Here is a 25,375-nt window from a genome sequence, read left to right as displayed (position 1 = left end):
AGTAGAGCGAAGACAAACGTGGGCAGCTGCGAATCTCAACCATCGGAGCAGATGCGGTACTAAATACCCTTGGAGCAACTGGGCGTTATTCAAACTACAGATTTTGCACAGCGGTGGACCATATCCTGTTGCTGTGGCCGAGGGCGAGGAGACTGTGCGGTCTTCCCCCACCCCCGGCACGCAACGGTGGAATTGACCCGCGTAACAACGCCACTCCCAGGCAGCGGTGCCTCGGAGCGCCATTTGGCTCTTGGGCGGGCGGAGCCCGAGAGATCTGCTCTGGGACACCGCGGAGAGCATCGCCAGTCAAGAGGACCAAACCAGAATGGCGGGAACAGACGTGAAGGGCCTGTGACCCTCCTTCCTCCCCGCCCGACCACCGACATCCCACAGCACCTGGCGAGGCAGCCCATCACACTCCTGCTGCGGTGCAGCCGCCTGGGGAGGAGATAATCGAGAACCTTGTGGAATACTGAACGGAACCATCTTTGCGATGCGAGGGGAGAACTGAGTAGGCGAGTTGGCCCTCCTTGATACGGAAATACATACGAACAACGTATTTCAAGGTACTAAGGAGGCAAGATAAACGAGGTGATACCCCGAACAACTCATCGGTGAACAGAACCTCAAGGAGACCACTACTGTTTAAGGCTCCTGAGACTATAACACTGTAAGCAAGCTACAGGAGCACGGTAGAGGCCCGAGATAAGGCGGGAAAAAACAGCCCCTCCAAACAGGCAACAAGCGACCCACGCAAAGCAATACCATGGGCAAGGAAAGGAATAAGAAAACCGCGACCCAATACACCATGGACCAATACGCCACGAGCACAACCACGGCACTAAGCACCAAAGACTCGAGGGTAACCCCCTCTCCGCCAAAGGAACCAGAGGAACCACTCTCACTAAAAGGACGTGATGGGCGCCATCGAAAACTTGCGCGCCTCGGTGGAGCAGAAGATGGACACCATCTCCACCGAAGTCTCCTTCCTCCGCCACGACCTCCAGAAACTCTCATCCTGGACCGGGGAAACGGAACAACGAATCTCCGGAGTGGAGGATGACCTGAGCGGGGTACACCAGCAACTCGTGCAAACGTTGAACCGACTGAAAACTCTGGAGGCCCGAGTCGACGAGGGAGAGGGAAGGTCCCGCTGCAACAACATTTGTATCCTGGGACTACCGGTGCGGGCGGAGGGACCCAGCGTGGAACTCTTCCTGGAGGAATTGCTGGCGGATTGCTTAGCACCAAAGACCTTCTCAAAATTTTTTGCGGTGGAGCGTGCACACCGCATGCCCACGGGACGCCCGATCCCCGGGGCTCCTCCCCTCCCCCGAGAACAATCATCACGAAACTGCTTAATTACCGCGACAGAGACGCCATCCTACAAATCGCCCGTACCAAAGGATCAATGACATATAACGGAGCGAAAGTAGCCTTTTTTCCAGACTACACCCGTGAGGTCCAACGGGCCAGGCAATCCTTTGAACACCTAAAGAGGAAACTACGCTCCATGAACGTGAAATACGGACTGCTGTTCCCAGCCCAACTGAAGATCCTGCATGAGGGCAAAACTGTCCATTTCACCGACCCGCAAGAGGCCTGGAGATGGGCAGAAACTCACATTGTGGGGGGACTGGACTGGACCAAAGCAAAATCGCAGAAGTAGATCAAGACCACGACCACGGGGAGAAAGATCTGCACCACAACCCAGACCGGAGGCCCCAATCGAACCAGACGGAGACATCAATGAATAACAGATGTTTAAGTTTAAGAAAAAAGAGGTGCAGCGGCTGGACACGTGAACGGGCTGATTCACGGCGTACTCAATGCCCGGTCACTTCTCCCGGCAACAACCTGCAAGGAACACTCCTCCGGGAGTATCATCGATGGCGGATTACCCCCGTCCCCCTGCAACGGATCACATGAACCTCAAGCAGTCACCAGTAACACACCATGCCACAGGCGGCCGCCATGCCCCCGACTTGAGACCTGAGACACCAGACCCACACGGGTATAGTAAGTCGGAGGGGTAGTGTGAACAATTCATGTTAAGTTAACCTGGCAACATGGTTTTTAAGCGCCAGTAGAGTTCGGGCGACAGATACTTCATGTTGGGGAGGAGTATGGGGAGGGGGGAAGGGAAGTTGTATTATGTTTATCTTTTTCCGGGGAACCATACCAGGCAAACGTCCATAGCGAATTCACCAAACACACAGTGCTCGCCGCCCACGCTCCCACCAAACGCGAACACAATGCTTCTAAGTTCATACACAACACGCGCCCGCAGAGCACAACACCATAAACCTCTAGACAGTAATGGCTACACAACAACATAGCAACCCCGATTGCCAAAATACACAAGCCTCATCGATGTCTAATGAACGCCAAAGGTCTCTTGAGCTCCTCACATGGAATGTGAATGGCATGGGCTCAAGTATAAAACGCCGACTGATCCTACAATTTCTGAACAGACGCTCCCCTGATGTAGCTCTTCTAACTGAGACCCACTTAGCAGGCTCAAACTGCCAGTTTTTCCGCAGATCCAACTATCGGGCGATGTAACACACAGGCTATACTATGGGCTCCCGGGGGGTCCTGATCCTCCTGCATAAACGACTCCCTTTTGAATTATCCAATGTGGTGCAGGACCCCAGTGGCCGTTTTGTGATGATTCAAGGTACTCGCTGAGGGGGAGACAATGGCTATTCTAGCAATATATTCCCCACCGGGATTGGGGGAGGCTCGCCTCTGGGAGTTGACGGCCCTGATGAGGCAACAACAGACGGAGCTGTGGATCCTGGGAGGGGATTTTAATGATGTTATGTGTAACACACTCGACCGGACCCATATCCGCAACCGAAACCCGCGCCGGCCCAGGGGTCTAGCGACCTTTGAATCGGCGCTCGGTCTGAGCGACGTGTAGAGAGAACTACACCCAACAGACCGGGGATTCTCCTTCCACTCGGGAGCACATGCATCCCTATCCAGGTTAGATTATTTTTTCCTCCCAACCCCCGAAGCATATAGGGTAAAGGCGGCAGAGCTCCTCCCCCGCGGCATATCAGATCACTCTCCCTTGGAGGTGACGCTCCACACGGAGCGTCCCCTACCGCCCAAAACATGGAGATTAAATAACTACTACCTCCGTCTCCCTGAATTCGTGGAGCATATTACTGTAAAGTCAGACGAATTCTTTGAAATTAACACGGGCTCGGTGGAGGACCCAGTGACACTTTGGGAAGCACACAAGGCGGTACTTAGAGGGGAGATGACGGCCTGGATATGCAACAAAAGGAGAGAACATCGTAGGAAAGTAACTGAGGCGGAGGCTGAGGTAAAAAAGTGGGAAACCAATTACATCGGCGACGATACCCCAGAAACACACTGCTCCCTGTTAAAGGCCAGAGCTACCCTTCATAACACAGCACTGGACAACGCCAGACAGGCACACAGGGAGTCCAAAACCAGAATTTATGAACAGAGAATAAAGCGGGTAAACTATTGGCATGGCTGGAACGGCGGGAGGAAGGGCACAGACATGTTGGATTAATTACAGATAGCCCAGACAGACCTGCCCAAACAGACCCAGAAATAGCAGAGGCATTTGCCAACTTTTATGCCTCGCTCTACGCCGCTCCAACGGCCCCCACGGACTCATCCCTTCTGGAGGAGATCACGCTCCCGCAGTTGTCGGAACCCCAAAGAGCACATCTGGATAGGGAAATAGATGAAGCCGAGATCGTGGAGGCCATGACCCAACTACAATCGGAGAAAACACCACGCCCAAATGGCTTCCCGGCAGAGACCTGGAAGAAGTTAGACACCAACAAGATGGCGGCCCCCCTTCGTGATCTGTTCCTAGCCGCCAAGACGCAGGGCACCCTTCCCCCGGACCTACGAACCGCCAATATCGTGGTCATTCCCAAACAAGGGAAACCTCCCGACCAATGTAAGTCGTATAGACCGATATCGCTCATTAATAGCGAAATGAAAATCCTGGCAAAAGTATTGGCGAATAGTCTCCAAATGGACATAACGGCACTGGTCCATCAAGATCAATGCGGCTACATGCCGCAAAGATCAACCAGAATGAACCTACGACGTTTACACCTGCTCCTGGAAAGGGCCCCAACCCTTAATACACCACTCGTGTTGCTTGCAATTGATTTTGAGAAAGCTTTGGATTCGGTGGTATGGGCAAGTCTCTGGACAATAATGCGGCGTATGGGCATAGGCGAAACCTTTCTCAGCTGGGTTCAACTTCTATACGAGGCCCCCTTGGCCGCAGTTAGAGTAAACGGTTGGACTTCTAGAACCTTCCCACTGGGCCGAGGCACTCGACAGGGCTGCCCACTGTCCCCCCTTCTCTGCGCCCTGGTAATCGAGCCACTAGCCCGATGGCTCCGACAAGTAACTACATGGTCCGGATTCCAATGGCCAAACGGACGGGAGGATAAACTCTCCCTTTATGCAGACGACCTACTGTTGTATTCGAACAACCCGGACCATGCATGCCCCATCATAGCACGAATGCTGATGACCTACAGGAATTTCAGGGGCCTCGGGGTAAACTGGGGGAAATCAGTCCTCTTCCCGGTTAAAGGCGATGATCTGGCAATTCCCCGGGACACCCCATGTCGAGTGGAGAGGGAAAGTTTTCGTTACCTGGGCATATGGGTCACTGGGACACTATCAAACTATGTGTTGCATAATCTACACCCGCTGATCGACCGCTTCGATGGTGACGTACAGCACTGGAGGCTCCTGCCACTAACACTCATGGGGAGAGCGGCCCTATTCAAGATGATGGCACTTCCACGTTTCCTCTATGTCCTGCAGAACGCCCGCTAGCCATACCAAATTCAGAGTTCACCCGGGTAGAGGGCTTCTTAAGGAAACTAATATGGAAGGGGGGGCAGCCCCGAATAGCACTAGCCATGCTGCAGCGCTCTGTTTGGGAGGGGGGCATAGGGGTCCCACATTTCAGATCCTACTACTGGGCCAGTCAATTAAATATAGTTAATGACCTCCTCCATGGGGACCCAGAACTCCCACACATCAGAGCGGAATTACCTATTACCCAGGACACCCCACCAATCCGAACACTATACCAAAGCCTACCCAGACCCCCCGCACAAACTACTTCATCCCATATCACGATTGTCTGGAGGCAGGCCCATAGACACATAGGCTGGGAGAACAGGATCACCACGGCACAACCACTATGGGGAAATCATATGCTGACAGAGGTTAAAAAATTGACTGCACGGACCCGATGGGGGAGGGCCGGGATAACAGTGGGAGATGGCGCCATCCTTCCGTTTGAAACACTCCAACAGAAATTTGGAATCCCGGCAGCAGAACATTATCACTGTACACAACTAACACACGCTCTCAGGGGCTACAGGCAAGAACTTGCCGACGCACCAGATTACACACCCCTGGAACGTAACCTACTGCCACAACATATCCCCACCAAGGTAACGACTATACTGTATAAGGCCATCAATGCATTCGCTACTCCGGAACTGGCCAGCCTCAAAACTAGATGGGAGCGGGATATTGGGGATATTGACCCCGAGGACTGGATTCAGGTCCTCATGCACCCTCGCGAAATCGCAATTGACTCCAGAGTAAGACTGGTACAGCTCAAAATACTTCACAGGGTATACTACCCCCACGTGGCCCTTTTCGGTTGGGGAAGAGCAGCAGACCTCAATTGCCTGAGATGCCGGGGGGAGGAGGGCACCTTTTTTCATCTCCTCTGGGACTGCCCCAAGATCAGAGACTTCTGGACACAATGCTCACAAGTACTTACAAGAACGCAGGGCCGCACAATAACACTAGAACCCGCAATAATGCTACTGGGCGCTCCGGATGAAAACGCCTCGAACAAATGGGAGGGTATTTTTCTCTCCACAGCAATGGGCCTGACAAAGCGGGACACAGCACAGAAATGGGGTGAACCGGAATGCCCAACAGTCGACCAATGGGTCAACGAAATGGGCATCTGCGTGACAAAAGAACACAGAATATACACGGCACGTGGGTGCCCTGCAAAAGCTACGAAGATCTGGGGAAAGTGGGAAGAACGTGAAATCTGAGAACTATTGGTGGGCAATGGCGGGAGCACTGGAGTCCTATCTTGAACATTACAGGTGACATACTACTGGAGGTGATGCATGGAGTGACAAACATGAACAGACCAAGGAATCAACCCGGGATGGGGAGGTGGAAGGGGAGAGGGGGGGGAAACTGTTGATATGTTGTATGAATGTGTTTAAATCACCAATAAAATATGTTTATTAAAAAACAGGCGGGTGTAACTAGGTTCTGGGACATACTGAAATCTGTCTTGGACAAGGCCCCATTGAACGTCACTATAGCTCGTAAAGGAGCGTGGTGTTGTTGGCAATCCTGGTGGAAAACGCTACAGACGCGGTAACATGCTTGCCAAGGGCATGCAACTTTTTGCACTCTTTGTCAGGAGGGGATTCTGACAAGTACACTGATACCCCTGCCATTTCACAAGTAGTGGTGACAACCAGGGTGTCTGGGATGGTATGGCCCCTAATGTAGAGCAGATCTGAGGGAGTCGGGTGGAACATTTTCTCCACACAGGGGTTTACCGCATGTGTGAGTGATGTTGTGAGCAATGAAGGGGCCAGGCACTTCTTGATTGAGTTCAGCAAAGAAATGGCATGGCTGACCAGGGACCTTTCCTTAAGAATGTCTTCCACGAAGTCCGAATCATCGGTGGATTGTATGTGGTAATCTTGAAGGGATCAGCAGCTTTCATCAGAAGGTTGTAAACATCATCTAGTCGGCTATAGTCAACAAATGTCTAGGCTGGGAAGCGGTAGGCGAATCCAGAAAGATGTTGTCAGTGTCATGTGGCGGGATGTTCCGCGTGCCCTGGTCATCCACAGGGTTCCAGTCTGGATCTTGGTATGTGGGATCCTGGCCACCATGGTCTAGCTAGGATCATCTCGGTTGTCCCCAAAGACATTGGCTTGGGGGTCCTGATGGGATTCCTCCAAGGAGGAGAAATGGGCACCAGGAGAGTGGAGCCTCTGGGACTTCAGAGGGATGGGGCACGGTTCCACATCCCTATGACTCTTCAAAATGTCCTCGAATTGGCCTGAGAAGTTAATAAACTGTGCCATTTTGTTCATGCAGACCTCAACCCTGTCCCTGGTCTATTCAGAAGAGTCTGAAGGATCTAAAGGGGGAAATGGCCTAGCAGGAGGAGCCAAAAAGAGGAGGGGAGGCCGAAGAATTGCCCTCAGGCGAAGAAGGGGCCTTCCTGGGGTCGTCTGAAACAGGCTTATTAGCCTTAGAGAGCTTCACCCGAGGCTTTGGGAGTGTTTCGCTGAGTGGCCCCGTTTCGGCACGTCTGAAGTTGAAGATTTAGAGGGAGCGCCAGCTGCAGAAGGAGATTTAACACCATGCGTAGGCCGCAGAGGCAGCTGTGCAGAGGACGTCAAACCACAAGGTAGACATAGCCCAGTCGAAAACTCCGACTGACCTGCCGGTGTGCAAACTTTCTTCGACAGGTCTGCCGAAGAGAGTTTGGAGGTTGTGTGCTTAGAGGTATGTGGTGCGGGGGTGTCCGTGTCGCTGGGATGTGACTTCCCCACAGCAATGCCGGCGGCATGCCTGTCTGGCCAGGGACGAACATGTAGGAGCCTGAGGGCTCCGCAGTAAAGTCAACGGCCTCCAAATTGGAGCAGCGGCTGCCAACAGATTCCTTGACTGAGGCGACGGCGCCAGCGGGGGAGTGACTCTCGGCCTACATGGCATAAGCCACCCACCGTTTCATATGCCTGTCTTTCAGGGTCTTGTGCCGAAAGAGCTTACAGGCTTTACACAAGCGCTCGTTGTGGTCACGAGGGAGACACCGATTGCATCAACGATGGGTGTCCTTCCAAGGGAATTTGCTGTTGCAAGACGGCAAAAATGTAAAGGGAGTCCTCTTCATAGCAGAGCGAAGCAGCAGCTAGACCAAAAGAAGGGGAAAAGAAGGGGTAAAAGAAAGGCATTCTCAGAGTATAAAATAATACAAGGGCCCCTCTCGCAAATGTGAAGGCTGGGCCGGAGGGCCAACGCCACGCAGTAAACAGTCGCAGAGCAGCCAAGGATGGAACATCGGCAGACAGGACAAGTCGTCAGTCATCAGGGTAACATCAAGGGCAACGAACCACCGAAGAACAGTGGAATTATCGATAAATGGAAATATCAATATAAACTCCTACGAGATCTGCATTAAATGCGACCAACTAGGTAGGTAGAAAAAAACATTCTGGTGGGAACTCGACAGATGACGGATTTTGGGTACACTACACATCACGATAGTGATAGTGTTACAGTCACGCCCATATCGACGTCCCTTTTCGTTCTTTGGAAAAAAAAGATGCAATACTCTGCGATTACCACTAGATGTCGGACTAAATGCACAGCATGTGATTCTAAGCAGATTCACAAGCATCAGAAATGCAGTTACTTCAAGGTGCCCCAATATAACGTCGTAAGCAAGCAGTACCGCTGATTCACCTAGTTTATCAGAAATAAAAATCGATTCATACAAGTTCACCTTTAATCCCTGAAATACTTGAAAATTCCATTAGGATGTCCAATATATGTGAGAGTTCCTTAAATATACCAAGAGATGTTCAGTGCAGACCAAGATCCGGTCCTCTCTTTCTAATGGCCACTGAAACTCCCCTCCTCACCCCTGCCGTCAAAGGGTCTCACCTTATCTGTTCTGTGAGTGACTTTATCCATCCTGCTGTTCAACTTGACCATAAAGGACATTCTACCTTGTGCCCCATTCTAGTTCAATGGATGTGAGAGTCTTGCACTCATCAGGACTCTAGCCAATGGGTCTTTATAAAGCAGTTAACACAACCCACTATGCTCCGGGCTAAACCCCATGCAACCCAGTAATGTGAAAATGTAACTCCACTCCACTCCACTCCACTCCACAGAAAAGAATGCCTTTTCTGAATCCAATGACATTGACTATGGGGAATTCTCTCTCCTCACCAGCAGCCAAGTGGAGTCTTTGGAGGTTCAGCCCCATGGACCGTTCCATATAAACGTGTTCTGATATGGGTGTATAAGGAACAAGTTACTTACCTGTAACTGTTGTTCTCCAGCATGGGTCTGGCAAAGATTCACATGCTCATGAATATTCCCCGTTGTCAGGCTGGGAATCCTCGGTAAAGAAAAAATCAGTTTCAGTTTCGTTTCTGAACTATCTTTCTACTAATAACCAATAACTGGTCTCTGGGTCATACTGCCCCCAGCCAATGACTGCCATCTACCTAAGCCCCTCCTCTGGCAGCCATCTTCAGATTTGGTAGCACATAAAGTGGCAGTAGGACCAAGAGAAGAGTCGCAGAGGGGTCGGAGGGAGGGTTTGCATGTGAATCCATGCCAGACCCATGCTGGAGAACAACAGTTACAGGTAAGTAACTTGTTCCTTCTCCAGCATGGGGTCTGGCATGGATTCACATGCTCATGAATACAAGAATACATAGCAGTACACACATGTACAACCATGGGAGGTGGAAAGGCTCAACATTAAGCATTTCAACAACTCAACATTAAGCATCTCTTACCTCCTCACCAGGCTCACCTTCAAGCGAACAGATTGTGCAGCACTGCCTGGCCGACTCTGGACTCCTCCCTGGAATCCCGGTTGACGCAGTAGAATCTCATGAAGGTGTGTGTCGACCTCCACGTAGCAGCCCTGCAGATGTCCAGCAGGCGCACACCAGACAGGAATGTTGTGGTAGCAGCGATAACTCTGGTTGAATGGCTCTCGGACGGCCGGGCAACGGTCGGTTTGCCAACCGGTCACAGTGCATGATGCAGCCGGAGAGCCATCTGGAAATGGAAGCCTTCGAGAGGGCCTTCCCTTGGTTCACAGGTCCAAGGTTCACAAACAGCTGTAATGTCTTCCGAAGACTCTTTGTGCGGTCCATGTAGAACTTCAGTGCTCTAGCCACATCCAGCAAGTGCAAAGTCCTCTCAGCCGGCGACGAAGGCGATGGGAAGAAAACCGGTAACAGCAAGGGCTCGTTGAGATGGAAGTCCGACAGCACCTTGGGCAAGAAGGAGGGGTGCATCCCCAGCGCTACCCTCGCATTGTGGAATGTCAGAAATGGAGGTTTAAGGGAGAGGGCCTGGCTCTCTCCCACTCGTCGTGCGGAGGTGATGGCTGCAAGAAACGCTGTCTTCCATGACAGGAACTTCAACAGTGTCGAATGCAGAGGCTCGAATGGCGGCCCCATGAGCCTGGTCAGCATCGCATTGAGCTCCCACGCCGGGGCCGGAGCCTTCACCGGCGGGAATGATCAGAACAGTCCTTTTATGAACTACTTCACCAGGCGATGATTGATTGATATTTTATTTCTATTGCGCTCGTACACAAGTGTTTCAGAGTGCGACAAGGCAAGGGAGGGGAAAAGCGGAGAACAAAACAGCGATCTTACTAGGCCCAGTGACATTGAGAATGCGCAAGTGCATGGGAGAGGGGGGAGGGGAAAAGTGCATGGAAGGGGGGAGAAGTGGAAAGTGCGAAGCACAGGAGAAACAGATAAACAAATAATAAAGGCAACAAACAGTGGTAATGCAGCCAGCAATTTGCAAGTGCTAGGTTTAAGGCAGCAGACAGGGTAGGTCTGATAAGTGCAGGAAGAAAAAGGGGGGGGCTGTGTGGGCACAGATACAGACCCCATTGCAAGGGGTGGCCCGGAGGCAGTGCGGGAGGGTGGCAGGGTGAGCAGGTACCTGGGCCCGAAGGACAGAGGGTGACCAGGTGCATGGTGCCAAGAGAGAACAGATCAGCAGGGGAGAGGGGGAACGAAGGCAGAAGAAAAGAGGAAGTTCTTGAGGTGCTTCCGGAGTGGCAGGGAGGCTGTTCCAGAGGGAGGCCCTAGCTGAAGACAGATCTACCCCCAGCTCGTTTCTTTGAAAAACGACTGACGCTGAGGGAGTTGGAGGTAGAGGAGCGAAGAGCTTGAGAGGGGAGGTATTTGCGGAGGGATAGCTGAAGGTATTTTGGACCCAGGCAGATGACCGCCCAGGAGTTCTGCTGTAGTGGGAGATCGCCGCCAGATGGATTTTGATGGAGGTGTGCGCCAGCCCCGCCTTGGCCAGCGACAGCAGGTACGGCAGCACTTGAGGGGCTGTAATCCGTAGAGGGTTGATCTTCTGTGCATGGCACCAGACACAGAACCTCTTCCATTTGTGTCCACAGCACTTGAGAGTTGAGGACGCCCTGGCCTTTGCAAGCACCTCCTTGCAGTCCGCCGGGATATATCGTATCCACCGAACTCTAGTGCTGCAGGGGCCAGGCCTGCAGGTTCATCGATCCCAGGTCTTGATGGAGGATGGCGCCTCCTTCCCTGGCGTGAAGATCCGCATCCTTCAGCAGTTTGACTGGGGGTGGGGGGCGCTGACATGTCCAGAAGGTCCGGGAACCAGATCTGCCTCGGCCATGCCGGTGCGACGAGGATCATCCTGCACCGGGACCGTCTGAGTTGACTGATGAGTCGGAGGAGCAAGGGCAGCGGCGGGAACACATACAGGAACAGGCCATCCCAGGGGAATGAGAATGCGTCGCCCATACTCCCCGGCTGGGTAAACCTGCTGGCGAACCTCTGGCACTTGGTGTTCGTCGCTGTCGCGAATAGATCGATCTAGGGATTGCCCCATCGTCGGACAGACGATCCACTTGATCCTGCCGAAGCTCCCACTCATGGCAAGAGAGCAGCTCCCTGCTGAGTCAGTCGGCGATGGTTTTCTTTATTCCTGCCAGATGGAAGGGTACCAGTAACATCCCATGGGCAACGGCCCAGTGCCACAGATCCTGCGATTCCTTGGAAAGGGTAGGGGATCTGGTGCCCCCCTGCTTCCTGATGTAGAACATTGTGGTGGTGTTGTCGGTAAAGACCCTCACCACCTTGCCCTTGAAGGATGGTAGGAATGACCTGAGTGCCCAGAACACGGCCCGAAGCTCCAGGACGTTGATGTGTAGTGACCTCTCGTCTGGGAGCCAAATGCCTCTTTCGTGGAGATCTCAGGTTTGTGCTCCCCATCCTTCCAGGGAGGAGTCTGTCGTCACTGTTTCCTGGTGTGCCGGGGCCTGGAAGTTCTTACCCGCCGCTAGGTGCGCGCGGTTGCCTTACCATCGGATCGCTTGGTGGAATGTCTCATTGAGGGAGATCTTGTCTTCGAAGCTGCCTGCATCCAACGGGCATCGAAGAACTCCTGCAGTGGCCGCATCCGCAACCTGCATAGGCGCACAAGGTAGATGCACAATGACATCATGCCGGGTAGGGACTTGATGGATCTCACCCTGGCCGACTCCATGGTCAACAGCCGTTGTACCTTGTCCAGGATGGCCTTCGTCCTTTCCTCCGACGGTGAAGCCAATCGCGTTACTGTGTCGAGATCTGGCTCCCAGAAACAGGGCGTCTTGTGACGTTACCAAGTGGGATTTTGCAAAGTTGATCGAGAATCCCAATTCCGTGAGCAGTCAGACGGTCTTCGCTGTGTGATTGACGGCGAGTTCCCTTGACTTTGCTCGGATGAGCCAATCGTCCAGGTAGGGGTATACGTGGATCCCCTGCAGGCGCAGCCGCACCGCCACTGGTGCCAGGCACTTGGTGAAGACCCTCAGCGTCGACTTCAAACGGAAGGGTAGGGACTTGAAATGGTAGTGTCGCCCTTGTACCACGAATCGTAGGAACTTTCGATGTCCTTTGTGTATGGGGATGTGGAAGTAGGCACCCTCCAAGTCCAGCGACGATAGGAAGTCACCCTCCTCCAGCTGTCCCAGCACGTGCTGAAGGGTGAGCATCCGGAATTTCTGGGACTTGATGTATTTATTTAGATGACGAAGGTCCAGGATGGGTCGCCAACCGCTGGTTTTCTTTCGGACGAGGATGTACCGTGAGTATACTCCGTAGCCCCAGAGCCTCTTCAGGATGAGTTCTATCGCGCCCTTTTTTAGCATTGCTCTTACCCCTAGAAGTAGCTGTGGCACATGGTTTTCCTTCCTGGCCACGGGTGGTAGACGGGGACACTTTCTTTGGAATTCCAGAGTGTGCCTGTGGGCCAGCGCGTCCAGCATCCAACAATCTTTGGAGATGGACTCCCACGCGCTGACGAATTTCACCAGCCGGCCTCCCATCGGGGTGCTTGGGTGGGGGCCAGACGTCACGGCCGGTTCAATCTTGCTTCGCCGAGGCCTTGCCGCCTTGGTGACGACGACGATGATGTGCTCCGGCCTTTCTGCGGCCTCTGTAGGCCTCCTGCGACAATGAGTGGGCCGCTTGGCGGTAAGATGAGGAACCGCTGCCAAATCCTTTGGCGGCACCTTGAGACTTGCCTCTGGGGGTCCGAAAGGACGGCCGTCGTTGGAGAGAACCTAAGGCCCGGGCCGTCTCAGTGTCTGCCTTGATGGCCTGCAGTGACTCGTCCACTGCCTTGCCGAACAGGTTGTTCCAGTTGAAGGGCATGTCCAGTACCCTGGTCTGAACGTCCTGACGGAAGTCGGTTGCCTTGAGCCAACTGCGTCTGCAAAGGCAAACGCCGTAGCCCAGCTGTCGAAACCCAGTGTCGGCTATGTCCATGGCCACCGTGATGGCATGGTCAGACGCCACCTTGCTTTCCTGTAGGATTTCAAGTGCCTCTGCCCTCTTGTCGTCTGGAAGGAAATCCAGGAGGGAGCCACGATCGCGAGGGTATTGGCTGCTTTGATGGTAGTCGCCGCCGACGAGACGCCTCGTCCCATGGCGTCCAGCTTCTTCCTCTCGCCGTCCGGTGGGGAAGTGGAAGTTGATGCCGTTGCCCTTGCTGATTTCTTCTTGGCCATTGCGGAGACCACTGAATCCGGGGACGGCTGAGCTCTAAGGCACATCGGGGCAGAATCTGGGACTCGGTACTTCTTCTCATACCGGTCCCTCTTCGCAGGAGCCGTGGACGGGTTCTTGAGCAGCGACAGTCCTTCGTCCCAGATGTCGTCCAGTAACGGTACTGAGAGGACAGTCTTCCTCTTGGCCTCCCGTCGTTGGTAGAGGAAACCCTCCTTCTGCTCTTTGGGACAAAGCTGGAAAAGCTCAGATGCCCTGGCGATCATGGCGTGAAAGTAGCCAGTTTCTTCGAGAGGGGAGGCCCGGGCAGGGGGTGATGGGAGATCCGTCCCATCATCACCACTGTCGTCGTCGTCCATCCCCGTCGTCTCCGTTCCCGTCTCATCCCTCGGTGGAGGGGAAGGAGGTGAAGGCTGGAAAGGAGGGGGAGGATGGATTCGCCTCTGCTTGTTCGGTGGGCTTCCCAACGGTCCAGGCGCCGCTGGATCGTTCGCTGGGGTTAAGGGCAACCTTGTCCTCATCTCCGTACACAGGGTCTGCATAGGCATCAAGATTGCTCCCGAGTTGTCCTGTGGCATAGGCATCGGTTGTGACGGCTGGGGAGTGGGGTCCTCCGTCTCCTCCACGGCCCACGGCTCCTCGTCTGCTCCACTGTTGCTCTCTATGTCCGCCTCGTCGGGATCCCTCCCATAGGACCAGACTTCCTCGAACTTCTTGTCCAGGATCTTTGCGACACCAGCCAGCTCATCTTTGGAGATGGTATCCGTGTCCGTTATGGCTACCGTGCCCCCCCTCCTTCTCCTCCCGGGGTTTCACAGGGGTCTTCTCGATAGACTGAAAAGATGATTCCCTCTTGGGTGGCAGGGAAACTCTAGGCCCGGAAGTCGTCTCCACTGGGGTAGTCTCCACCAGCTTCGCCAGGGGCGCCACGACTCCTTCAATTGACGCCTTTGCCAGGTGAATCAAGGCCTACACGACCTTAGGCATGCCTGAGGCCTTCACCTTAGGGGGAGGGTTGCTGACCCGCTCCCCCTTTGCTGTCTCCGTCGGGATCGATCGGGGCTTCTCCCAAAGCTTACCCAGATTCTCCGACTTCCTCTTCACCGAGCCAGAGCGCTGGCTCGTAGATGATGGCGTCGGTGACATCGCGCCCTGCCTGACAGCCGAAGAGCCCGGACCATCAGAGCTCCCGGTGCCCGCGACTCGCGGTGCTTTGCCTTTTGTTGGGCCCCCGTCGCCGGAGTGCCCTCAAAGGTCTTAGAAGACCACTCAGACTTCTTCTCACCTGCTGCTGGGCTCTTCCCCCTCCAGCCAGTTGGTGAGTCGGGCACAACGATCCCTCATTGTCGGGTCGGACATGTTCTTACAGGACGTACAGTCCTTCTCCACATGCGATTTGTCATTGTGAAGGCAGTAGAGGCACCGGGAGTGCTCATCTGCCTTGAAGACGTTCTGTAGTCCACATCCAGGGCAGCTCCTGAACAGCTTGGATCCAAACAGGCTTTGTGTTTCCTTTGTCCTGGGCCATGACCACGAGGGGTAGGCCTCAAAGATCTTCAGGAATCCACCAAGAAGTGAAAATTCGCCCTTGAGGGGCGTAGAAAAATTCAGAAAAGGGTCCCTATTAATCAGAATCGGTGGAGCTTGAGGCTCGATTGACTGAAAATATAAGAGTAAACTCTTCGAAAAAAAAGCAAAACGCAGTAAAAGCTTGAGAGCTATAGCACGAGGACTCCCAACACTTGAACGTGCGGTAAAAATCTGAAGATGGCTGCCAGAGGAGGGGCTTAGGTAGAGGGCGGTCATTGGCTGGGGGCAATATGACCCAGAGACCAGTGATTGGTTATTAGTAGAAAGACAGTTCAGAAACGAAAATGAAACTGATATTTTCTTTACCGAGGATTCCCAGCCTGAAGACGGGGGAAATTCATGAGCATGTGAATCCATGCCAGACCCCATGCTGGAGAATATTAGCTGCAATAAATCAAAAGAAATTTGCCAGTACCCTAGCCAAGAGTTTCCACCTGCTACTAATCTGTGATGTGGGACTGTATGACGTACAGTTACCTAGTGGCCTTACAGTTTTCCGAATACTTATATTGTGGCTTCCCTTATATTCTCTTGTAGAATTGTGGCTTCCCTTATATTCTCTTGAAGAACCTCTAGGAACAAAGCCTGCATGTGGCCCACAATCTTTTTTGTTGTCAAACCCATAGTTCCCCCGGAAATGCATCAGGTCATGGCGTCATCCCTTTTTGTACTTGTGCCACCGCATGAAGTGAGTTTGGCATCCGATTTCACCATCGAGGGCCACTCTTTGTGCATCAGAAAGACTTCTGATCAGTACATTTTGCATGTAGACCTCAAATTCCATATTTACATTGGTTCTCAGAATTGCCTGCAGCCTTCCATAAGATTTGGCAAAGCCCCTGGCGCTTCTGGGTTTTTCATCCACCAAGTCCCATGGCTAAATCCAACCATCGTACAAGGCCCGCTTTCTTAACCGTGCAGTGCAAGCCCCGCCAGCAGTTAACTTGCCACATCTCCTAGTTCATTCGGTCTACATTGTGTTCCCCAGCTTTCATTCTTCATGTTATCCATGGCTTTTATACAGAGCTCCCCACTAATCCTCCGCGGTGCCCACAGCGATTCTTGTGAGCAAATCTACAAATAGACATTTTCCAACCTTAAATGCCCCCCATTTAATATTTATCATTCACGCCACTGTTTTTCTCATGCATGCCACTGCCTTACACCTCAGCACTGATTTGTAAGCTTCCCACAACCAATGTTTACTTTCAACTTAACAGGTGTTAATATAAAGGTATTCTTTTGTGTCTAAACAGTTATGACAAATTCCTGATCTTGCAGGTATAATCCATTAAGTCTCTAAAGCATGTGTGCCTAGGGCTTGACCCAGGGATAGAAAAGAAAGCAGCAAATGGTCATACAGCAATGTGAACATTGGTGGCTCCACATAAGTCTGCGCCAGGCAAATTCTCAGTGTATTCTTGAGAAGGAGGAGTGAGCCGAGGAAAAGAACGGACAAGTGATCCAAGGACAAGTCACCGTTTTGCCTCCCAGGGTCACTATTAACAACCTCTCTTCCGAATGGATCTGGATCCCCTGAGCTGTGAAAGGTAGAGATGTTCACACCATTATGGCCACTTACGTTGAGCCTCTAGGAAATCCTGCATGATACATCTGAGTATATCTGAATTGCCCCAAGAAACCACAATCTGTTCCCGGTAGATGAGCCCCATGGTAGAGTAGAGTTTTTGGTTTGTATCTTCTAAGATATTGGGCCTCGTAAGGAGTTTGCAGGTAACCCACCAATACTACCAGCACAATACTCTTACTGTTACCGGTGCCCGATACCCCCGTGTTACTGGGATAGTATGGGCACCAGCAACGGCAGTAAGTTCCCATTCCATGGAGTCCCGAAGGACTCCATGGAATGGGAACCACTGAAGCAGCAACAACGTTGTTAACAGTGCTTCAGTAATCTTTCTGCTGGTAGGGGCTTGAACTCCCGGCAGGTCGGGCCTGGCGGTAGTACACTGCCCCTAACGGCAGACTCATAATCCGGTCCGGAAGAAATGCGGAGCCAGCAGTACCGGCCATTTTACCATTATTTTTTCCAGACCAGATCATTCGTAATGACCCAGATTGTCTTACCACTCCCCTCTTAAACTGATCTCACATAGGATGAAAGAGCCCATTCTCCTGGCTGAGTCACTTATATTGTCCACCATCATCCAATCTGCTATTATCATACAGTGTTCTCCTTCCACCACCCTCTTCCGAGACTCATTACCTGTGCAAACTATGCAAGCTGTGATGAAACTATAATCTACCGTTTCATTTTATCCTCCCAAAATTTTCCCCTTATCATCCCAACTCCCCCACCCTACACTTCTGAGAACTAAAACATCTGTTGCCATCAAGAATACATCTCCCCCTATAAACATTAAACTGAAAAACTTGCCATATCCCAATACCCCCGTCATGGAGCTCTCGTTCATCTTTTCCAGTGTTGGCTAAGGTACAATCCCCAGATCCACCCAGTCGCCCATCCATTAGAGCTGTAGAGGACAATACAGACCCACTAGAATGTATTGCTGTTCCACTGACTGATTTAGTTCTTGTTTATAGGTGCAAAACCTCCTAGGAAGGATAGCAGCAAAGGGTACTGACTGGTTGATAGCAATTAGATGCACAATCTTGTTTTAATTCAGAAGAGGCAATCTCAGTCTGATGAAAAAGGGAGAAATCTGGTATGGGAAAGTAAAAAAAAAAGAAATGAACAATTGTGTTCCCCTCTCCTGGATATGAGAGCATGCCAGCATCTAAGAGGAGCATTAACCTATCTGATCCTTTTCATTGAGTTGCACTCCCAAAAATCTTATTTTTAAGATGTACCTATGATCACTTATATTTACTGTACCCACTGCCTGCAACTATGGTGCAGTGTGTATATATAAAAGGGTATGTCATGACTCTATAACCCAAGATGAAACAGAATAACATGGAAAGTAGAATAGTAGATTGTTCTTACATCTCTACCAAGGAGATCGTTTCTGTTCTCAATCACACCCCATGGTGCTATTCCAATGGTGCATATTTTGCGAGCTGATCTGGAAGCATGTTCTTTAAGTGCATCACCGACATGTTTTGCAACACCTGTTTATAAACAAAGCAGATAGAACAAACCTGTATAAAATGTTTCAAGTACCTACACAGAACATTGCATTCACAAAAGCTCAAATATTTGTAACAACACCATTTTGAAGACGGGGTTAACAAATCACATTGGGTTTAGGGTCCCATTTACTTTGAAGAAACAGACTGTGTACCTCTACAATAGGCATGTTTCCAATAGAAACACTGGCAGGTTTGCAATTGTTCTGTGTTATAACCGCCAAAAGATCAACATTCCTTAGTATGAGAAAACAATGTAGGTCAGAAATGGCTTGTCGCATCATATCCATCACAGATTCATATAATGGGACTTACACTTGAATCTACTGGTTGGATCTGGATTTATATGTAGCATCTTTTTGTAGGTGCTGCACTTCAGCATGTCTAATGAGAATCCCTATGGCCCTGTGTAGCAGCCCACTATACACTGTTTCTGCGACATTTACAAATTATTTTTATACGCAGCTGCTCTCTCAATTTTGTGTTCAACACCACCAAGCAACTGCACAATTCTAGGAAGTCAAGGATTTGTGCACTGAAATCCATAACTACCCCCAAGCTGCAAATGTGATGGTTACAGGTTTCTTTTACAACAGGTATAACTTGTGGGATTACATACTGTGTAAGGGGAACACCATATAGAATTCTCTAAAGAGATGTGCGAGTATGAACTGGAATCACTATTAAATAAATGATTCATCATCATTTGCCCTAAACAAGCATCCATCGATTATTACAAGAGGCACTCATTTCTTGTGAATGCTTGAAAGTCAGTCAGTAAACATCTTTTATTTGACATATAAAAATATTAAAGTCATTACATAAAAACATTAATCCAGACACTAAAAAATACACCATCATAAAAACAACACGATCAGCTGGAGTATTTGAACAGTTTAATTGTGGCCAGAAGATAAAAACATATAATTTACACAACTTTATAATGCATCCCATAGAAGAGAGCCCTGCTCGCAGCCCCTTTATGGTGCCAAATAATTCTATTGCATTGCGAGAGCGATTTGATTAGCTTCCTCTTTAGCAGCCAAGATCTATGACTGTAGCTGGCAACTGCAAAAACTACAGCTTGCTGGGTGCTTTAGTGTCTCTTATTCCCACTTTTCTCAGCACAAGCTTTAAGTATGCTTTTCTTAGGTATTTCGTTTTCTCACATAGCAACAAGAAATGAGTCATAGTTTATATCCCCTCCCCCCCACATTGAACACATATCAGAATTCGAATATTTCCAGTTAGTCGTAAAACTTTCCACTTGGAGGGACCCCAATCTCACTTGGACATAAAGAGATTTCACAAAGGGGGGAGAGATGTAGGGGGGGAGAGATGTACGGGCTGATTCATGGAATTATTTGCGCCGAAAAACGGGGATTTGTGCGCCATTCTGCCCGCAAATCCCTGTCTGGCAAATGGGGATTTGCAAGCCGAATGGCGCACAAATACGTTTTTCGGCGCAAATAAATCCATGAATCAGCCAAGTAATCTTCATAGTGCTTTCTGATCGACAACCAAAGTTCGAGATATGCCGGGCCCAATTTTAACTTACCCGCGTTGGCCACCATTTGGTCCCTCGTTTTTTTTATAAAACGTGACCTTAACTTCTTTCTGCTGCACTGTGACTGGTTTTGGGGGTTTTCCCATACATTAACTCTATCTAAATCCCAGAGCGTTTTCTTTACATGGCGCACCCACAAAGTAATGCAATGAGTCAGTCCTACAAATGCCCTTTGAGGGAATACAGGAAAGATGGGCACATTTCCCCCATATGCAATGTGTTCTTGGATTCCATTCTAGCCGATTTGCTACTACTTGACACCATACCTTGATGTATTGGACAGTCATTTACCCATTCCCGATTCGGAGATGGCATTGCACAAAATCCTGGCGTGTTCCTAGCATAACGTTATTTAATGCATATCATAAATGGTTCTTCCACAAACAGTGCCCAAGGCATACTAGCCTTTATTAATGAGGTCAAAACTATCAATAATCACTGATGCAAGAGCACTCCTATATATAAAAATGCACCAGGAGAGTCATTTTGGGTGCGCATGGTTTCAAACCTTACCTATGCCATCGAAGCTAGCATTAAAGAGTTACTTACCAGTAGCTGTGGAATTTCAGAATTGACATTTTCACAGATTCAAAAGCTTGAATAATTCCCCATCAGGCTGGGACTTCAGTTTCAATAAATGCCCTTTAAGGAACATTGACATTTTATTATACATCTTTCCATCTAATTTCCAAGTACCAACGATTAGGTGGGCGAGGAGGGGGGGTAGAGAGAGGCTCAGCCTTCACTTATTTGAGCCGTCATTAGATTTGTATAGCTATGGTGGTGTATGCAAGAACAAACTATTGTGCACCCGGCTCAAAGGGAAGTCCCTTGTCACTCTATGAAAGAGAATAAAAAGCTGCCGAACCACTCTTCCCAGATTAAGCAGGGTTGATCCCAGGTAGGTCGACCCAGAACAACTTAAGGCAATTCTTCGCCATTCTGCATATCAAAATGGACGCCCCAGCGGTGGTGGCCTCTGTTAATGTGGAAAAGGCCTTTGATTCAGTCAAATGGCCATTCCTGTTTGAGGTCCTGAGGCGGTCAGGGTTTGGCAATATTTATGTGCAATGGATAAGGCTGTTATATTCAACCCTAGAGCCATGATGTTCATCAACAAAACTCGATCCAAACCAATAGACCCCACCCGTGGAACTAGACAGGGGTGTCCTCTTTCGTCACTTTTTTGCTCTGGCAATAGAGCCATTGGCGTGTTGCATCCGGGTACATGACACGCATAGGGGTAGTAAGATTTACTCTCAGGTGGGTTTTGTCTCGCTTTATGCAGATGACATGCTGCTGTACATTAAAGAGCTCAGGAGTATATCTTTCACTGATTGTGCTCTAGGTTCAAAGGTTCGGACGACCAGTTCTGGTCCCCAAATTATTTTACATATTTAATAATGTGTCGATAGTCCCCCTGCAAGATTATGGGTGCGGGTCAGAAGCTTAATGATAAAATTAACATGGACAGGTAAGCAACACAGAATAGTATATGACACACTTATCAAACCTTATGAGAGAGGGGGGTTGGACTTCTCCAGATAGGTTTCTTAATAAATAGCTGCCAAGGTAAAATGTGCAGCTTGGTGGTGGGCTAAAACAGTGGAGATCCCACATGTGGGAATAGAGAGCCACAATGTATCCTGATGACCTAAGGGTATTTGTGTGGGGCAAAAATCAATATCCCCGTAAAAAAACAGTAGACACCACATGCTGGGTGTGGCACAAGATGGCACGGGTCATAGCTGAGGAATGCCTTTATACACCAGACTTCTCCATATATGGGCTACAAAGGATTAAGGAGGCTCAAGAAACAAGTTTGAGGTCATTTCGAGGGATTGGGTATTGGTACGCTGAGTGACCTTTTCGTTGACGGCAGGTTTATTACCCTGCAGCAATTAAAAGACTGAGGTAGGTGTACAGTTGTCACAGTGCTCCTGTATTATAGGCTTAAACATGTGATACAGGCATTCTGGCTGTGCCTTCCGGGGAAACCCACATCTACGCAAATAGCGCAGTACGTTACAGCACCCCCAAGGTACACTAAACTGAACGCAGAGAGTTGACGAGAAGGACAAAGCTAAAGAGAAATGGGTTATAGCTTTAGGAGCGGTCATGCCAGAGCGTCAATGGAATGTAACATACATGCAAGGGAACAAAATCGCCATCCCATGGCCAACGGAAATGGGAACCGCACCAACACCATCTAAGGTAGTAAAGAATCTGGGAGTTCTGATGGACAACACCCTAACCTTCGAACCACAAATAAACGCAACAGTGAAGAAATGTTTCTTCCTCCTCCACACGGCTAGAGGAATCCTACCTTTCCTCTCCTTCACGCACAAAACACTCACTATCGTCGCCCTCATCATGTCAAGAATCGACTATGCAAACAGTCTCTACCTCGGAATACCAGAATACCTCATGAAGAAACTACAACGAATCCAAAATGCGGCAGCCAGACTACTCCTCAAACTATCCAGAACAGACCACATCACTCCTGCCCTAAAAACACTACACTGGCTCCCAGTAAAACATCGCATCACCTTCAAAGCCATGTGCATAACGCACAGGGTAATCAGAGGACAAGGAGCAGAATTCCTTCAAAACAAAATAACAGTCTACAAACCAAAGAGACCCCTCTGATCCAGCAACGAAATCCACCTGGAACTAAACCATACCTTAAGAAAAAATGTTGAGGCACCTCCTTCTACCACTTAGCCGCAAAAACCTGCAACAACATCCCAAAAGAGATAAGAAACACAGAAGATCACCACAAATTCAGAAAATTACAAAAAACCTGGCTCTTCAAGACCACAGACCCAAACTGAAAACCGAAACAACTTAGAAAAAAGATGACTAAACTGGAAAGGACACTCAGAGCCCCAGAACTGACAGGGAAGCTCCCGCAGTACCGGGACGGATGACACCAGATAGACTGAAACACAGGTGACACCCATGGAGACGGAATCAACTACCCCAGACAATTCCACCAACAAACCCCCGCCCCCCCCTTAGTTGCCACCAGGTACCAAGTGTCAATTGAATTGTCAAGATACTGACAATCACCACACTAGCTGAATGGTGGACATTGGCAGGTGCTCTGACCACATGAGTAGGAAGGGAGGGGTTGGGAGGGAGGCTGGTTGAGGTGGGGGACAGATGTGAAAGGGACATTGAATGCAAGATGGGCCCAGATTAGATCAGTGGCGCATCAGGAGAGACTACACAAGCCCAGCGCCTCAATTCAGGATAGAGATGCCAACTAACCAATTCCACTAACAATTTCTCCCCGCTGCACACACCTCTCAAACTCCAAACCAAACAACCACAAACCTACAGCACAACAAACCGCACAAACTTCACTACATTGCAACAAAACAACAAAAACACACAGACTTGCACAACAGTACACAACGACTACCGGCCGCAAACACCCCAGGCCCACCCAACGGACCCACTGGGCTGAGGCCGCCAACAGCACATCACAGCTCTCTTGCACTTTTCCTGCTTTTCTCCCACTAACTCGCCCTTCCTCCCTTTTTTCAGAGCCGCCAGTGCGCCAGGGGACCACTCCGGTGGTTATAGTGCGCGGTACAAATGTCCTTTAACATTAACAGACGAGAAAGATCTCTATGCATAATAGATACCGACTGACCCACTACAAATATTTGCACCAAATGTACTATACACCCCCTCAGTTACCCAAGTACTACCCTGGTAGATCTACCGAATGTGGGATGTAATCAATCAGACACTGACATTTATATCAGGCGTGGTAGTGCGGGCAGGTGAATGTGCTGTGGCAGAGTATAATAGAGGCAATGGGCGAGATGCTAGTGGAAGATGTACCAGACTATCAAATGGCATGGCTACTGGCAGTGTTTGTGAGAGAAGGTCTGCTAACAAATCGACCACTGAGCATGGCGTCCGTGGTGGCCTGCTCCTTAATAGCTAGAACTTGGATTAAGGGAGCAGCGCCCACATTCGAACACTGGTTAAGGTGCATGTCGAACTGTGAAATATTGGAGATGCGTTACACCACCTTGCAACCGGCCAGAAATAGGCCCAAAGATATATGGGCCCTTTGCGGAACTATATGTTGCATTGTGACAACACAGACCATATGAAATGGAGGATATAAAGCTAGCACTTTGGGAGACTCAGCAGGGAACAGGTCGGGGGAAATGGGTGACTGGTCCATCACCGCTGTTCGTATAGAAGAGTGTTACTGTGCAGTCTACAAGTTTGTTACCTACTGTATGATTATACAATGTTGATGTGAAACATGACTAAGTAAAAGACAAAAAAGAAAGGTTAAAAAAGGAAAGCTGCTGAAACACTGATACAGGAAAGCAAATAATTATTCTCCAGCATCAGATCATGGAGCAACATTGCAAGTTGTAGGACACTAGTCACACGCAAAAGTCACTAGTCCCCATTTGTGAAAGAAGTGTGGTGGGTGAGGCATTGCAAGCCCATGTGCGCCAAAACTTTGTGGTGGCAGTGACAAACCTATACCTAATAAACTACTTTTACTCTTACGCCAGCCCCCTTTCCTCCATACTGCATGGGCGTCCCTTCCAAGGGACGGGAGACGGAACCTTTTTCACCAGAAAAAACCTTCTTCCCCTTTAAATTTAGAGGCGCACAGGGGTGCGGCCCTGGAAGCATGCGCTGCCCTGACTCCGCCCTCTGGCGCCACACCCCGGTCCCCTTTTCTGCGTCGACGGGAAAGGGCCAAATTCATCAGCGCTCCTGGGTTTGGCTTCGGACATGTAATTCCACGCGCGGATACTTCTTCTCTTTGTCTTTTTTTATCATTCAGGTACTCGGTCCTCAGGCGTCACGCTCCTCGCCGGCGCATGTCGACTTCTTACCGGCTCAGCAGATGTCCATCCTACGACGGGCTCTTCCCGACTAAAAACCACCATGCCCTCTGCCTATGGTGCCTTGGCCCTGACCACAGCTGGCAAGCAAGTACCACGTGCAACGCGCTTTCCTCAAGGTCTCTGAAGAACAGACTGGCCAGGTGGAGAAAGCTCTTCCACAGATCGCCTCCTGAGGACCTAAAGGACTTCGCCTATCATAGATCCAAGCCCAAGGTACGGCCGCTCTTTTCCAGTGCACCCCCATCAAGGGAGACTCCTTCCCAAGGACTCGCCCGCTTGGGAGGGACCGCCTTGGTTCTGGTACCAGCACAAGCACCAAGGCT

General features: G+C 50.3%; 1 protein-coding gene across 2 annotated transcripts in view; it reads right to left on the bottom strand.

Annotated features, from left to right (window-relative positions):
* The window catches only part of TRPM7 (transient receptor potential cation channel subfamily M member 7), a 2,599,208-nt gene that overhangs the window by 1,901,804 nt on the left and 672,029 nt on the right, over nt 1-25,375 (bottom strand). For both annotated transcript variants that reach the window (XM_069624956.1, XM_069624955.1), the window contains exon 6: nt 18,448-18,572. In XM_069624956.1, the coding sequence (XP_069481057.1) occupies nt 18,448-18,572 (125 nt within the window). The remainder of the gene's footprint in view (nt 1-18,447; nt 18,573-25,375) is intronic.

This window comes from Ambystoma mexicanum, chromosome 11 (assembly GCF_040938575.1).
Source record: "Ambystoma mexicanum isolate Mex_15411 chromosome 11, UKY_AmexF1_1, whole genome shotgun sequence".
Classification (NCBI taxonomy): domain Eukaryota; kingdom Metazoa; phylum Chordata; class Amphibia; order Caudata; family Ambystomatidae; genus Ambystoma; species Ambystoma mexicanum.
Note: the sequence above shows the minus strand (reverse complement) of the source record. Positions and strands in the feature narration are given on the sequence as shown.